The sequence below is a fragment of the Triturus cristatus genome, chromosome 6, assembly GCF_964204655.1.
Source record: "Triturus cristatus chromosome 6, aTriCri1.1, whole genome shotgun sequence".
In the NCBI taxonomy this organism is placed as follows: Eukaryota; Metazoa; Chordata; class Amphibia; order Caudata; family Salamandridae; genus Triturus; species Triturus cristatus.
The window spans coordinates 12,528,328-12,546,004 of record NC_140589.1 but is presented as its reverse complement, the minus strand read 5'-3'; the positions used below and the strand labels follow the sequence as shown (position 1 = coordinate 12,546,004).

Sequence of the window (17,677 nt, the reverse complement as noted above, 5' to 3'; positions counted from 1 at the left end):
TCCAATCCTGGATGAAACCTAGTCTAACGCCCCCAGGTGTCTGACGTCTGGGAACATTTATCTGCAACACATGGTGACGGCAAGGCTCTGGTACTCTGTCCCTGCCTAAAGAGCGGTCTTGCCACTGCACGCTTGTGAGAAGTTGGCCTGGTATATGCTGTTCACTAGTTCTAGTGACCACCTTGTACCATGCCAAGCAACCCTTATGGTGTGGTTGTAAGTCAACCTTTTCGGACTAGCTGCCCTAGTGGTAGCGTAGGCTAAGCAGTCTTTGAGGCTAAACTCGTGATGCGTGTTAAGCAAGCTGTTTTACCAATAGTAACCCCCTTTTATACCAATGAAAGGACACCACACAGATATATATTCAAAATATATATGTATTTATTTCTCAAAGTAACCCCTAGTCTCTTTATGAGCACAGGAGCACAAATCGTCAAACAAGATTATCACCTAATACACAGAAGTTGCACTTTATATGGATAGGCCCTGGTGGCCACTCGAACCATATACTAAAATAGTGGTATAAGTACCACGAACAGAAAAGGGAAAAGGCCTAGGGCCTCTAGAATCGCTGGGCCTACAAGGAGCTAACGTCAGTTAGTGACCAGGAGGTCCACGGGTGGCGTGTGCAGAGCAAATAGTCACACGCGTGCTCCCATAGGTTTCAATGGGTGCGTAAAAAGTACAAAGTTACTGCAAAAGGAATCTTCCGGATGACCTAGGAACTTAAGATTTGGAACACAGGCACTAGAGATGTATTACTACACATGGGCACCGGAGTACCAGCTTTACCTCACCCACAGGAAGCGGGTGCATAGGCCTCAAAGTGCGTCGGGTTTCTTCTATCTGTTCCGTTGAGCCTGGGACAAAGATGCTGCAGGCGGTCGGTCGGGAAGAGATGCAGTGGATCCAAGAGTGGATCGGAGATGTTGAAGACCTGTAAGCAGAGGGGACAGTGTTCACAGTCACTAGCCAGTGACCAGCGTGGCACCAGGTGGGTACCAGGCGATGTCGGGTGCAAACAGGTGATGAGGGGTAGCTTGTCTCCGCAGCCACGTGGTCCCTGAAGGTCGACGACGTCCAGGAGTCGGCTCACGAGCTGTCCCACGCAGGCTCTCGCTGTCGGCGGTGTCGGCGACTTGATCGAAGCAAACAAGCCTTGGCAAAAGCAATTGCAGGAGGATTCGGAAATCAGCTGTTGGTTCCGACCAGCAAGGTCAGAGGGATTGCTCCTTTGGAGGGGAGCAAGGGCCAGTCTGGAGCAACCAGACCAGCGGTGTTTGTCGTAGATTTCGTCGCCAAGATGGCCACTAGCCAGCGGGCCAGCAACCGGTTAGGCGCGTCGAGTGGCAAAATGCAGAAGGGCCCCACGCAGATCGTGGAGATGCTGGAGGGCTCACCTTTGGTGCAGATGCTGCTCGAGGGTTGGGCTTCTCAGGACCCAAAGCACAACTTGGAGGGAGCCTCGGTTGTTGCACTGGTCAGCTTGTCGTAGTCGTTCCAAGATGGCTGGCTCCACGTGTCTCGGTGCCTCCACGGGTCTCCTCTTTGCAGGGACTGTGGATCGGGCGGTGAGAGGTCTGGAGGTCCAGGTCTTGTCAGTCTCTGGGCTCGGGCTCCGGCGGGAGGCGGCGGCAAAGCAGACGGTGATTCGCTGGATGGTGCTTGCGTTAGCAAGGTGGTCACTCCCTGACCACAGGGGAGATTTTCTTCAGTCTTCTGTGCAGCAGAATGTCGAAGTTCCCGTCTTCTTCTTAGTTTCAAGTTGATTCCAGGATGTCTGAAGTCCTAGGACACAGCTCCTGCCTTTATTCGGATTCTAGGGGCCGGACTACCTGCTAGGTCCCTCCCTATGGGTGGGACCAGGAAGGGGGGTGGTTACACCCCCAATCCTTTGTCCAGCTCGCCCCAGGCCCGGGACTGGTGTGCCCCAGGACCGGTTTGAACTGGCATATGCCCCGAGGCTCCTTGTGAGCCACAGGCATGTCTGGTTTCTTTCAAGCCCTACCTGACCAATACACAAAATCCTGTCTGGGGTGGTGCATGCACCTCCCCTGGCAGGAAACCCTTTGTCCACACCTCCCAAGCTGGAAGGACTCCCAGCAGCAGGAGGGCAGACTTGTGTCTGTGGTGGCAGCATCCATTTTGTGGAGCTGAGGCTATGTCTGATTTTACCCGGGTTTCAGGCACTGTACATGTCGTGTCCCTCTAGAAGGGTGGAATGCTAACCCCGTCGCCAGAATTGGCGAGGGGTTAGTATTCCAATTCGTATGACACCTTACTCGACATGTTTTGATAAAGCCAAACCAAAGTTAGCATTTAACCGCGAGGTTCATAATGCACTTAAGAGTATATGGTATGACGATATCTGGAAACAGTAGAAGGAAGTTGTTCCGACCACTGCAGACAGGCTCAGCTCATGCCAGAGCACCATCTCACAGGGAACCAAGCACTCTGCCTTCAGGATTGTTAAGGCCTGCCATAGGAGTGACTTATAGGTTACCAGGTGTCCCATTTAAGGTTAGGTATAGGTATACTACACCTAAGTAAGAGGTGATTACACCAACTTACCCCAGCTGAGTGATCAGCCAGTTGTGTCAGATTGTTAGGCCAAGCCTGGGGTGGCATAATACATGCTGCAGCCCCTGGCAGGCCTTGGGTACACCAATGCCCTGGGTACCTAGTGTACACTGGTACAGGGGCTGACAGGGTGATCCACTTCCAATTGGTTATGCACCTAGGGTGCATAGTTTTAATTTAGTAGAGAGAACAGCAGGCTGGGGGTCTGATTGGCAGGCCCACAGCCTCAATATGTCAAAAACCAGTGAAGCAAAAAGCAAAAATTTGGGGTGACCATAGGATAGCAGACCCTACTCTCCTACACAACCCCCCCCCAAACGCTGGGACATTAAACTAGCCTTGACCAGTCTCGTCTTCATGTCCTAAGTGGAAGTACCTGGAGAGACCATCTGCATTCCCATGGTCAGTACCTGGCCGGTGCTCCACTGTAAAGTCCATCCCCTGTAGGGAAATGGACCACCTAAGCAGTTTGGGGTTTTCACCCTTCATCTGATTTAGCCACAAGAGGGGCTTATGGTCGGTCTGAATCTTGAAGTGAGTGCCAAACAAGTATGGCCTCAGCTTCTTCAGGGCCCACACCACAGCAAAGGCCTCCCTCTCAATAGCTGACCAATTCTTCTCTCTGGGGGTCAACCTTCTGCTAATAAAAGCAATGGGTTGGTCTTGACCATCTACATTAAGTTGTGACAGCACAGCTCCCACACCCAACTCAGAAGCATCTGTTTGGACAATAAACTCTTTGGAGTAGTCAGGACTTTTCAGGATAGGTGCAGAGCACATGGCCTCCTTCAGGTCATCAAATGCCTTTTGACAGCTTACTGTCCACTGAACCTTTTTGGGCATCTTCTTGGATGTCAGGTCATTAAGAGGAGTCACAATGGACCCATAGTTCTTAACAAACTTCCTGTAATACCCAGTCAAGCCCAAGAAAGCTCGAACTTGAGTCTGGGTGGTTGGAGGGGACCAGTCCTTGATGGATTGTATCTTACTCTCCAGTGGTTGAACTTGGCCTCCACCTACAAGGTGGCCCAAATACACAACCTTACTCTGCCCTATCTGGCACTTAGTAGCCTTGATAGTGAGGCCTGCCCTTTGCAGAGCCTCAAGAGCCTTCTTCAGGTGGATCAGGTGATCCTCCCAGGTGGAACTAAAGACAGCAATGTCATCAAGATATGCTGCGCAAAAGTCATCCAACCCAGTAAGGACTTGGTTCACCAGCCTTTGGAAGGTGGCAGGTGCATTCTTCAGACCAAAGGGCATCACCACAAACTGATAATGCCCACCTGGGGTTGAGAATGCTGTTTTGGCCTTAGACTCCTCAGCTAACCTGATTTGCCAATAGCCAGCTGTCAAGTCAAATGTGCTCAAAAACTTTGCAGAAGCTAGTTTGTCTATGAGCTCATCTGCCCTTGGAATAGGGTGTGCATCTGTCCTGGTGACAGCATTGAGTCCTCTGTAATCCACACAGAACCTCATCTCTCTCTTGCCATCTTTGGTGTGAGGTTTGGGGACCAGAACCACTGGGCTAGCCCAGGGGCTCTCTGAGGGTTCAATGACACCTAATTCCAGCATTTTATGTACCTCAGCCTTTATACAGTCCCTGACGTGGTCAGGTTGTCTGTAAAGTTTGTTCTTTACAGGCAGACTGTCACCAGTGTCCACAACATGGGTACACCAGTCAGTTTGACTAGGTATCAAGGAAAACATATGTGAAAATGATTGTAGAACCTGTCTACATTCAGTCTGCTGATGGGCAGTGAGGTTGCCTCCAAGGGTCACTCCTTCAACTGAGCCATCTTCAGGGTTCTGAGACAACAGGTCTGGGAGAGGGTCACTCTCTTCCTCCTGTCCCTCATCTGTAGCCATGAGCAAGCCCATGTCTGCCCTGTCAACATATGCTTTAAGCCTGTTAACATGGAGTACCCTGTGGGGACTCCTGGGAGTTCCTAGGTCGACCAAGTAGGTGACCTCTCCCTTCTTTTCCAGGATTGTATGGGGTCCAGACCATTTGTCTTGGAGTGCTGCTGGGGCCACCGGCTCCAACACCCATACCTTCTGTCCTGGCTGATACTCAACCAAGACAGCCTTTTGGTCATGCCAAGCTTTCTGTAAGGCCTGGCTTGCCTCAAGGTTTTTAGATGCCTTCTCCATATACTCAGCCATCCTGGAGCGGAGACCAAGTACATAGTCCACTATGTCTAGCTTAGGCTTTTTGAGAGGTAACTCCCATCCTTCCTTCACCAAACACAGTGGGCCTCTCACAGGGTGCCCAAACAACAATTCAAAGGGGCTGTAGCCAACTCCTTTTTGTGGGACCTCTCTGTAAGCAAACAGAAGGCAGGGTAGAAGGATATCCCATCTTCGCCTGAGCTTTTCAGGTAATCCTTTGATCATACCCTTTAGGGTCTTGTTGAATCTCTCAACAAGCCCATTGCATTGTGGGTGATAAGGGGTGGTGAACTTGTAGTTGACACCACATTCCTTCCACATAGCTGTCAAGTATCCTGACATAAAGTTGGTACCTCTGTCAGATACTACCTCCTTAGGAAACCCCACTCTGGAGAATACTCCCAGCAGGGCCCTGGCCACAACAGGAGCTGTAGTGGTCCTAAGGGGAATTGCCTCTGGATACCTGGTGGCATGATCCACTACCACCAGTATAAATCTGTGCCCAGATGCAGTGGGAGGATCCATGGGACCCACTATGTCTATTCCCACTCTTTCAAAGGGGACCCCCACCACAGGTAGTGGTATTAGGGGGGCCTTTGTTGTGCCACCTGATTTGCCACTGGCTTGGCAGGTAACACAGGAGCGACAAAACTCCTTTGTATCTTCATTCATATGAGGCCAGTGAAAGTGAGGGACAAGTCTGTCCCAGGTCTTGTTCTGGCCTAGGTGTCCTGCTAAAGGAATATCATGGGCCAAGGTAAGAAGGAAGCCCCTAAATTGCAGAGGTATAACCAACCTCCTGGTTGCACCAGGCTTGGGGTCTCTAGCCTCTGAATAAAGGAGCCCTTCATCCCAATACACTTTATGGGTACCTTGAGCATTCCCAGCAGCCTCAGCAGCAGCCAGCTGTCTGAGGGGTTCAAGAGAGGGACAGGATAACTGAGCCTGCCTCAAGTCAGCCCTTGAAGGTCCCCCTGTCCCCAGAAACTCAACCTGATCAGGTTCAAGCTCTTCAGGGACAGTTCCTTCAGGGTCCTCTAGATCAGCTTCCTGGGAAGGCTGATCATCACTCTGAGGCAGGGGGGAAGGCACAGCCTTGACCCTCCTGTTCTTCTTCTTGGTAGGTACTTGGTCCATTGTTCCAGGATCCAAGACCTGAGGTTCAGTGAGGCACTTTTTGGCCTGTGACCTGGTCACAGCAAGGACATGTGATGATATACCTAACATCTCTGCATGAGTCCTGTACTCCACTTCTGACCATAGAGAACTCTCTAGGTCATTGCCCAACAAACATTCTACTGGGAGGTCTGCACTAACCACAACCCTTTTGAGGCCAGTTACCCCTCCCCATGAGAAGTTAACAACTGCCACACTATGTGAAGTAGTGGCATTGCTGGCATTGGTCACCAGGTAGTTCTCACCTGGTATGTACTGTCCAGGGTCCACAAAGCCTGGTGTCACCATAGTGACACTGGCACATGTGTCCCTGTAGGCTTGAGCCACTTTGTCATTAATTAAAGGAGTCTGTCTGTACTTGCCCAGGTTACTGGGGCTCACAGTCAGGGACAAATCAATGTCCCCATCACAGATCAAGACTGCCTGTGTAAGGGTTCTGTCTAAGTCAGAATCTCCTTCAGTTCCCATAGTGATTCCCACTACACCCTTTGTCTGGGGACCAACACTGCTAACAGTAGTACTGGGAGCAGGTGCCTTAGGGGCAACAGTGTTGGGGGCTCCACCCTTTTTGCAATCACTAGTCCAGTGAGTTGTATTTTTACAATGATTGCACCAGGGTTTCTTCTGACCTTCTTTCTTCTTCTTGGACTGTTGGGACCCACCCTCCTTAGCAGTAGTTTGGGGCCCTGTTGAAGACTTCTGGTCTTTAGGTTTCTGATCTCCACCCTTTTGGTCTGTTTTCTTCTGATCACCCCCTTGGCCCTGGTTCTGGTTCTTTTGCTTAACCCTGGTTCTGACCCATTTGTCTGCCTTCTTTCCCAATTCTTGGGGAGAGGTCAGATCAGAGTCAACCAAGTGTTGATGCAGTTGCTGGTTTTGACAGTTATTTAAAATCTGTTCTCTCATCATCAAATTATACAATCCTGTAAAATCAGATACCTTACTTCCCAGCAACCAACCCTCCAAAGCCTTAGTGGCACATTCAATGTATTCAGACCAGTCCTGAGTCTGTGTCTTTTGGGTGTCTCTGAACATTAACCTGTACTGTTCAGTGGTTAAGCCTAACCCATCTACCAGAACACTCTTCAGGACTCTGTAGTTTCTGACATCCTCTTCTCTAACAGTGAGGAGTCTGTCTCTGCCTCTTCCTTCAAAGGAGAGCCAGAGGATTGCTGCCCACTGATCTTCAGGAACCTGCTGTACTTTGCAGGCTCTCTCAAGAGCAGTTATCCACTTGTGGATGTCATCCCCACTTTTGTAGGGGGGCACAACCTTAGACAGGTTTCTATTGTCGAAAACCCTATCTTTGTCCTTAGGGACAATGCTGCCACCAGTGGGTATAGACCCACTCTCTTTATGCTGTCTAGCCTTGCTAAGTTTCTCTTCCATCAGGGCTACTTCTAGCTCCTGCTTCCTGATCCTCAGCTGAGCCTCTTGCATCTTGGCCTCATGTTCCCTCCTCTGAGGGGTGGTCATCCTTCTCCTGGAGTGACCTTGAGAGCCTCTAGAGCCATGGGAAGCATTGGAGTCACCTGAGCGATTCCTTTGCCTTCCAAGCCCTGTGTTAAGTCCACTGGGGAGATCCAGTGGGTTGAACCCACTGTCAGTCCCCAATAGCCTTGGTTTAGCTGGGCCAAGTATAATACTTGGCACTGGGCTAGTTCTCCCTTCATCCTCACTACTGTCAGTATCCTTTTCACTCTCATCCTCTGTGGTAGGCATCCCATCTAAGGGGTGACTATTGGGAAGGGGTACTTCAGTGGCATCTTCAGAAGGGGGGCCTCCTGTTCCTGTCCCTAAGGGGGCTAACTGGGAAGCTTTCTTGAGTGCTCTCTGATTCTCATCATTCTGTAAGAGCTCTCTGAGCTCAGCAGAGTTTGGGTTCTTGGGCTGTTTAAGGCCTCTAAGAGTTGCCAAATGCCTGAGCTCATTCTGATTAAGGGTAGCAAAGCTGGATGGTGCCCTCTGGGGGTCACTCTCAACAGAGATGGGTACAGTGGACCCCTCTGCCCCGGCCATTGCTCTTAAGTGTGGGTGGATGTGTTGCAATCTACCTACACTTGGGTTTACCTACTAAACCTATCTAGTAGTTGTAGTCAGGGTGTGCTACTCCCTTTGCTCTACAACAACTAAGTTCAGTAGAACTTATGTATATCTAATCTTGTTTTATATGTACCTACAGGTACCTATGTGATCTTTCAATTGGTAACCAAGAGATTACAATGGTAAAACACAGCAAGCTCAAATCCAACCGCTGCTCACCAATGTGAGAAGTTGGCCTGGTATATGCTGTTCACTAGTTCTAGTGACCACCTTGTACCATGCCAAGCAACCCTTATGGTGTGGTTGTAAGTCAACCTTTTCGGACTAGCTGCCCTAGTGGTAGCGTAGGCTAAGCAGTCTTTGAGGCTAAACTCGTGATGCGTGTTAAGCAAGCTGTTTTACCAATAGTAACCCCCTTTTATACCAATGAAAGGACACCACACAGATATATATTCAAAATATATATGTATTTATTTCTCAAAGTAACCCCTAGTCTCTTTATGAGCACAGGAGCACAAATCGTCAAACAAGATTATCACCTAATACACAGAAGTTGCACTTTATATGGATAGGCCCTGGTGGCCACTCGAACCATATACTAAAATAGTGGTATAAGTACCACGAACAGAAAAGGGAAAAGGCCTAGGGCCTCTAGAATCGCTGGGCCTACAAGGAGCTAACGTCAGTTAGTGACCAGGAGGTCCACGGGTGGCGTGTGCAGAGCAAATAGTCACACGCGTGCTCCCATAGGTTTCAATGGGTGCGTAAAAAGTACAAAGTTACTGCAAAAGGAATCTTCCGGATGACCTAGGAACTTAAGATTTGGAACACAGGCACTAGAGATGTATTACTACACATGGGCACCGGAGTACCAGCTTTACCTCACCCACAGGAAGCGGGTGCATAGGCCTCAAAGTGCGTCGGGTTTCTTCTATCTGTTCCGTTGAGCCTGGGACAAAGATGCTGCAGGCGGTCGGTCGGGAAGAGATGCAGTGGATCCAAGAGTGGATCGGAGATGTTGAAGACCTGTAAGCAGAGGGGACAGTGTTCACAGTCACTAGCCAGTGACCAGCGTGGCACCAGGTGGGTACCAGGCGATGTCGGGTGCAAACAGGTGATGAGGGGTAGCTTGTCTCCGCAGCCACGTGGTCCCTGAAGGTCGACGACGTCCAGGAGTCGGCTCACGAGCTGTCCCACGCAGGCTCTCGCTGTCGGCGGTGTCGGCGACTTGATCGAAGCAAACAAGCCTTGGCAAAAGCAATTGCAGGAGGATTCGGAAATCAGCTGTTGGTTCCGACCAGCAAGGTCAGAGGGATTGCTCCTTTGGAGGGGAGCAAGGGCCAGTCTGGAGCAACCAGACCAGCGGTGTTTGTCGTAGATTTCGTCGCCAAGATGGCCACTAGCCAGCGGGCCAGCAACCGGTTAGGCGCGTCGAGTGGCAAAATGCAGAAGGGCCCCACGCAGATCGTGGAGATGCTGGAGGGCTCACCTTTGGTGCAGATGCTGCTCGAGGGTTGGGCTTCTCAGGACCCAAAGCACAACTTGGAGGGAGCCTCGGTTGTTGCACTGGTCAGCTTGTCGTAGTCGTTCCAAGATGGCTGGCTCCACGTGTCTCGGTGCCTCCACGGGTCTCCTCTTTGCAGGGACTGTGGATCGGGCGGTGAGAGGTCTGGAGGTCCAGGTCTTGTCAGTCTCTGGGCTCGGGCTCCGGCGGGAGGCGGCGGCAAAGCAGACGGTGATTCGCTGGATGGTGCTTGCGTTAGCAAGGTGGTCACTCCCTGACCACAGGGGAGATTTTCTTCAGTCTTCTGTGCAGCAGAATGTCGAAGTTCCCGTCTTCTTCTTAGTTTCAAGTTGATTCCAGGATGTCTGAAGTCCTAGGACACAGCTCCTGCCTTTATTCGGATTCTAGGGGCCGGACTACCTGCTAGGTCCCTCCCTATGGGTGGGACCAGGAAGGGGGGTGGTTACACCCCCAATCCTTTGTCCAGCTCGCCCCAGGCCCGGGACTGGTGTGCCCCAGGACCGGTTTGAACTGGCATATGCCCCGAGGCTCCTTGTGAGCCACAGGCATGTCTGGTTTCTTTCAAGCCCTACCTGACCAATACACAAAATCCTGTCTGGGGTGGTGCATGCACCTCCCCTGGCAGGAAACCCTTTGTCCACACCTCCCAAGCTGGAAGGACTCCCAGCAGCAGGAGGGCAGACTTGTGTCTGTGGTGGCAGCATCCATTTTGTGGAGCTGAGGCTATGTCTGATTTTACCCGGGTTTCAGGCACTGTACATGTCGTGTCCCTCTAGAAGGGTGGAATGCTAACCCCGTCGCCAGAATTGGCGAGGGGTTAGTATTCCAATTCGTATGACACCTTACTCGACATGTTTTGATAAAGCCAAACCAAAGTTAGCATTTAACCGCGAGGTTCATAATGCACTTAAGAGTATATGGTATGACGATATCTGGAAACAGTAGAAGGAAGTTGTTCCGACCACTGCAGACAGGCTCAGCTCATGCCAGAGCACCATCTCACAGGGAACCAAGCACTCTGCCTTCAGGATTGTTAAGGCCTGCCATAGGAGTGACTTATAGGTTACCAGGTGTCCCATTTAAGGTTAGGTATAGGTATACTACACCTAAGTAAGAGGTGATTACACCAACTTACCCCAGCTGAGTGATCAGCCAGTTGTGTCAGATTGTTAGGCCAAGCCTGGGGTGGCATAATACATGCTGCAGCCCCTGGCAGGCCTTGGGTACACCAATGCCCTGGGTACCTAGTGTACACTGGTACAGGGGCTGACAGGGTGATCCACTTCCAATTGGTTATGCACCTAGGGTGCATAGTTTTAATTTAGTAGAGAGAACAGCAGGCTGGGGGTCTGATTGGCAGGCCCACAGCCTCAATATGTCAAAAACCAGTGAAGCAAAAAGCAAAAATTTGGGGTGACCATAGGATAGCAGACCCTACTCTCCTACAACGCTTGTGCCCTGTACACTGGATGGCTGTGTGGTTGGGGTTTGTTGGGTGCTGAGTTGAACCCCAACTCTACCCACAGTCTTCAGGCGGAGAAATTTCCTCTAATGAATGATTGTCTAACCTGTAGAGTTCTCATTTCCTGTGCCGCTCTCCTTTTTTCACCCGTTTATGGGAGTCGTTCACTGCCAATCGACAAACTGTCCCCCAGTGAAAGGCGTATGTACTATGGATGCCTGCAACTCCTGCTTGAACCCAGAGACCATCATCCAGGGAGATAGGAGAGAGAAGTCAAAGCCCATTTTGATTCCAGATGCAGAATGGTCTACTTATATTTCCCAGCTGTATGCTTTAAATTCCACAGTTGAATGGAATCAAGATGTTGGCTCCGCACTGTCCGTGGGGAGCGAATATGGAGTACCAACATGCTTTGAAATAGAGGGTTATATTAAAGAGGCAAGGTACTCTAGTGCGATGGGCCCAGATGATGTACCAATAGCCATAATAAAACAGGATGGCAAAGCGTGGGCGAAATTTTTACATCCACTGTTTATCCATTGTTATACCCATGGTGTCATCCCACAATCCCGGAAGGGAAGTATAATTGTTCCACTATATAAAAAGGGTCCCAAAAATTCCCATGCCAGTTTTAGACCGATCTCTCTCCTGGATGCGACTGGCAAATTATTTGCGAAGAGCATCCTCACCCATCTGCAAGATTGGGCATTTGGAAATGATCTAATTCCCGTAGAACAAACAGGATTTCGCAAAAACAGTGGTACCTTGGATAATATCACCGCCTTGCAAACTTTAACTGGAAAATATCCAGTGAATCGAAGCATGCCGTTATATGCAGCTTTTATAGATTTCTCTACAGCATTCGACCAGGTAGATCAGGGGACGTTGTGGAGAAAATTGGTCGCAATGGGGATACCAGAGAATTTATTACGATTGGTTATTGCACTTCACTCCACTACTTGGAAGCAGGTTTTATTAGGGGAACACAGGGTCTTGCGAGAAAAATAGAAACTAATAATGGGTTGAAGCAAGGGTGCCTTTTGGCCCCTCTTCTTTTTTCTATTTATATTAATGATTTGCCAAGAAGAGTGGGGCTTAGCAAAGGGGATTCCCCTAAATTAGGACATTTAAAGCTGAGCTGTCCGCTATATGCAGATGATGCCATAATAATGGATTTAACCCCAATTGGACTTCTAAGACATCTGGCTGAGTTGATTGGGTATACAGAAGAATACCATTTAAAAATAAATATTTTAAAGAGTAAAGTTATGATTTTTAGTTATCAGGGTTGTAAAGTCAGAAAAAACTTGCATTGGTCTTTGGGAAATGAGAAACTGGAAGTAGTAAAGTTTTATCCGTATTTAGGAAAAATCTTTACTAACAGGTGTTCCGGTAGCAATCATATGGATCATTGTAAAGGGAAGGCAATTTCACAAGCCTTTGCAATCAATCGACTGTATACACACTGCGGGAAAAGACACTTCCCACACATTTGATCGGTCTATGAAATAAAGATACCACCAGCATTGAAATATGCCTGTGAAACAATAGATGCACAAGAGTGGGATAAATTTGAGAAAGTAGAGGGACGGATCTGGCGCCAAATATGTAATCTGAATTGCGCTGCTCCTGTCGCAGCGATTAGGCTTGAATTCGGGCTACTCTCCACTTATGAGTTAACTATGGCTGCGTGCTTAAGATGGAACAACGCACTAGTAAACGGCTCCGAGAATATGTTACGGGTTGCTCTATGCGAGGAAATCTTTGTCTCCATGAAAGATAGAGTGCTGTTTTTAGGAATCATTTAAAAGCCATAACAATATTCGGCTTAGATAGGGATAGTGCGGCGGTACTCTGTAAACATGCTTTGAAAATCAGAATTAAAAAAAACAATCTATGGGGTTTCTCGCAAAAGAGATAATAAAATGTGCGCAGAGAACAGTAATAAGGATTGCATTGTGAGGAGTAGTATTTACAAAAAACCACAACCATATGTTTTATGGAATCTTCAACATGGAGTAGGTAGAGTTATTCTGTTGCTTAGACTGAATTTACTCCCTCTAAGAATCGTAACAGGAGCTTGGGAGGGCATTGCTAGACAGGAAAGACGGTCACTTATGCAACTCCTGTATACAAGACTTAAATCATGTTCTATTTGTTTGCCCGACATTGCAACTAATACGTCGCAGATACTTGAGGAACTGTTTCCTAAAGTATAATTACCACAGCAGCAGCGGCCCGCAACGGTCTGCTGGCACCCCCATCTGAACTGGTTTGTTTTACATTTTTACACTTTTTAAAACAATTTTTAAATATATATTAGAACAGTATTGATTGATTTACCATGTATGTTTCTAAAGCACGTGCACTTTTCCAAACCTTCTTGCTGCTAGCTATTGAGTACCGTCCGCTGAAAAGGCACTGGCACTTTTCTGATCTTTCTTGCTGCTAGCTAACGAGTACTGTATGCTGATTTCCTAAGTGTGTATTTGGGCACTTGCACTTTTTCAACCTCTTTTTGCTGCTAGCGATCGAGTACCATAAGCTGCAAACTTCACTGAAGTTTTAAAATAGGTTTGTATTGTTATCATGCTGCTGGCTCTCCTGTACTGTATTGTGAATTGACAAATCCCCGCAGTTTATTCCATGGTTTTCATTTTGAAAGTTTTTATGATCGTTTTAGGTTATAATCTTTGTAAAAGTCCCCCAAGTGCCCATCGATGGTAATCGGATTCATGACAGATCAATCCTCTTGGCACCTGAAAACGTATCGAATGGTTCCCACATACATGTTTTCCATGTTCTTGCATGATATGCTATGATGAATTTAGTACTTTTCTCTCTTGATGGAGTGTAATGTTGATTTTTAGATGTATCTTTTTCTTTTATGTGGAACTCTTCAGAGTCCCAAATCATAATAAATAAATAAAATAAATGAGTCCCTCTCCAGCATGGTACCGCGGCACAGCTGCCAACTGGCAGTGCCTGCTGCATCTAGCACTAATTTCCGGCAGACATTGGTATCATCGTTACCTAGTGAATTGCAGCTTTTGCCCTCTTTCTGTATTTTCGGTGTTACATCAAGTCTGCCATCTCCTCCCACTGCCAATGTCTATACCAGTTCACGAGGCCGCTGGCATTGCGCCATTTTGTGGCAGCAGACCACTCCCTCTTCCTTCCCACCATGCACATCCTTTTACTTTATCTGGTTGTTGCCCTGTAGGCGTGGGGGCATTAGCTCTCTTAACAGCCCTGGAAGCCATGACGGAATCCGCTGCAGTGTTATTTTGTATGTATACAGGGTTGTGCATGGAGTGCTCTATATTTTTGCGGGACCTCTCAAGCTGCCCTGCAGTCTTACACGGGACTGATCGGAAATGTCCTTCAATGGTTCTTCTCCCACCTTTGCAATGGACCCTCGTTGGTTCATATCAGCACCTCGAGCTTGCAATAATTCCCCATTCGCTGCGGAGTTTCCCAGGGCTCCATGCGGTCTCCTATCACCTTGAGCCTCCACACGGAGCCCTTGGTGGTCTCCTATCACCTTGAGCCTCCACACGGAGCCCTTGGCGGTCTCCTATCACCTTGAGCCTCCACACGGAGCCCTTGGTGGTCTCCTATCACCTTGAGCCTCCACACGGAGCCCTTGGTGGTCTCCTATCACCTTGAGCCTCCACACGGAGCCCTTGGTGGTCTCCTATCACCTTAAGCCTCCACACGGAGCCCTTGGTGGTCTCCTTGCAGATAACAGCACCAAGATTGTCCAGCATGACACACAACTCAACTTGAAGTATCCCCTGCCTCAGACGTCCAACACTTGATTGATTGATTGATTGATTGATGTACTTATAGAGCGCAACTATCACCCTACGGGCATCTTGGCGCTTGCATTGGGAACCCGTCCTGGTTTTTCCCTGTAAGATAACCCGTACTGGGTATCCCCAAGGTGAAAGCCAGGCATCCCGCCGCAGGGGGCCGTTGTGGAGATTAAGCAGGCTTGTTGCCCAGAGCTGCATAGTGTGAACTCATGCTTAGAGTGGGCACCGAAGCGAGAATTATCGAGTCAGTGGACAATTGGGTTCTGGACCCTGCCGCGTCGGGAATCGAACCCAGGTCCCAGGCCTGATCTCTGCTTCAGGGTATGCCTCCTCTAACCAGTGAGCTACACTTCTCCACTTCAGATGCGTCTGGCACATCATCCAGGTATTTCGCTTATGACCATTAACAATGATGCCAGGATGGAGCATTGTGGGCATCGCCCCTTAAAGGAGCAAAAGAACTACTGCCTTTAACTTTCTTTTATTTTTTTCTAAAAAAATCAAACCAGTCTAACATTTCCTAAATTACTAAATCAATATTACAGCCTTCAATAAAGAAAGCTACATTTATTTCCAAGTGGTCATTGATAAAGATTGTAAATAGCTTTTTGAGTTCTTTGCAGCAGGATCTAGAGGGCTTAGTGCTTCTAGCTTTGTCTGGCTTTGAAGCACTGCATGGTTTCCATTAGCACTTTTGGGAGAAAATGTTTAGTAACGGTAAACTAGACATCAGCTCTCCTGAAGTGTCCCTCTGGACTTAAAAGCAGACCATGCAACTACTGACTTCGTCCGATGCTCAGATATCATTGTTCAGCGATCTGTTCTTTCCAGGAGTGCACACATTCTGGAGCAAGCTAAACAGCTGGAAATGGCCACAGCACGAGATGCCATCGGCCCCCTTTGGACTTCAAACATTCCTAAAGCTTCTGCCAGGTGGAACTCAGGGAGGGTGCAGGTTAGGCTCCAGACGGGCTACTTGAAGGAACAACTCCTCACATCCTACGTTTCTACTCCCAAAAACACCTACCAGTTGTTCATAACCTCCGAAGACGTACATGTTCTTCCCCAGAACACAGGCTGAATGCCCATCTCTTGCTCCAGGAATTGTGCCCGTCACCTTTGGCGTGGACCACTTCTGAGTGCCTAAGATAGGGGAAAAAAACACACACACAAAAAGAAAGGTTAACAGTTCAGCTTAGACGATGGCAGAGCACGTTCTGAATGTGACTTTGGCTACTCAGACCCAGGTGAAAGTCTGACACAAAGAACATTAAGAAAGCCCCATCCTCATACCACCAGCCATAAAAGGAAGAGTTCTGAAGTGAGCTCCTTACCTGTAAATCCTGAAGGCCTCTGAAGTCAACGCCCTAAAAGTGCATCCTCAACATCTTAGAAGCAAGAACCTCACAAGCGCTTTGTATACATATCTAAGAGGCAAGCAACTTACATGAGTATCTAAGGGTCACTGAATGGAGTGCCTCACCTGTGTGTCTTAGAAGCCTCTCAAGCAAGCTCCGTGCTTGTACACCCTAGAGGTCTTCGAAGCAAGCGCATGATGCTTGTACCCAACAGTCTCCAAAGCAAGCCCCTTTCTTGTGCACCCTAGAGGTCTCCGAAGCAAGCGCTTTACGCTTGTACCCAACGGTCGCTAAAGCAAGCCCCTTCCTTGTGCACCCTAGAGTTCTCCGAAGCAAGCGTTTTACGCTTGTACCCAACGGTCGCTAAAGCAAGCCCCTTCCTTGTGCACCCTAGAGTTCTCCGAAGCAAGCGTTTTACGCTTGTACCAAACGGTTGCTAAAGCAAGCTCTTTACGCTGGTACCCAACGGTCTCTAAAGAAAACCCCTTCCTTGTGCACCCTAGAGGTCTCCGAAGCAAGCGCTTTACACTTGTACATAACCATCTCTAAAGCAAGCTCTTTATGCTTGTACCCAACGGTCTCTAAAGCAAGCCCCTTCCTTGTGCACCCTAGAGGTCTCCGAAGCCAGCTCTTTACCTGTGTATCCAACGGTCTCTAAAGCAAGCTCCTTCCTTGTGCTCCCTAGAGGTGTCCGAAGCAAGAGCTTTACGTTTGTACCAAACGGTCGCTAAAGCAAGCCCCTTCCTTGTGCACCCGAGTTCTTCAAAGCAACCTCTTTACCTGTGTATCCAACGGTCTCTAAAGCAAGCTCCTTCCTTGTGCACTCTAGAGGTGTCCGAAGCAAGCGCTTTAAGCATGTACCCAACGTTCTCTAAAGCAAGCTCCTTCCTTGTGCACCCTAGAGGTGTCCAAAGCAAGCGCTTTACGCTTGTACCCAACGGTCTCTAAAGCAAGCTCCTTCCTTGTGCACTCTAGAGGTGTCCGAAGCAAGAGCTTTACGCATTTACCCAACGTTCTCTAAAGCAAGCCCCTTCCTTGTGCACCCTAGAGGTGTCCGAAGCAAGAGCTTTACGCATTTACCCAACGTTCTCTAAAGTAAGCCCCTTGCTTGTGCAACCTAGAGTTCTCCGAAGCAAGCGCTTTACGCTTGCACCAAATGGTCTCTAAAGCAAGCTCCTTCCTTGTGCACCCTAGAGGTGTCCGAAACAAGAGCTTTACGCACTTACCCAACGTTCTCTAAAGCAAGCCCCTTCCTTGTGCACCCTAGAGGTGTCCGAAGCAAGAGCTTTACGCATTTACCCAACGTTCTCTAAAGCAAGCCCCTTCCTTGTGCACCCTAGAGGTGTCCGAAGCAAGCGCTTTACGCTTGTACCCAACGGTATCTAAAGCAAGCCCCTTCCTTGTGCAACCTAGAGGTGTCCGAAGCAGGAGCTTTACGCATGTACCAAACGGTCTATAAAGCAAGCCCCTTCCTTGTGCACCCTAGAGGTGTCCGAAGCAAGAGCTTCACGCATGTTCCCAACGGTCTCTAAAGCAAGCCCCTTCC

General features: G+C 48.8%; 1 protein-coding gene across 8 annotated transcripts in view; it reads right to left on the bottom strand.

The window, feature by feature from the left end:
• Nucleotides 1-17,677, bottom strand: part of KLHDC3 (kelch domain containing 3) — a 445,816-nt gene that overhangs the window by 347,849 nt on the left and 80,290 nt on the right. For all 8 annotated transcript variants that reach the window (XR_014962883.1, XM_085610129.1, XM_085610133.1 and 5 more), the window contains exon 4: nucleotides 15,801-15,916. Coding sequence is in view for 7 of the 8 variants with exons in the window: in XM_085610129.1 (XP_085466255.1) it covers nucleotides 15,801-15,916 (116 nt within the window). In the remaining variant the exon portion in view is untranslated. The remainder of the gene's footprint in view (nucleotides 1-15,800; nucleotides 15,917-17,677) is intronic.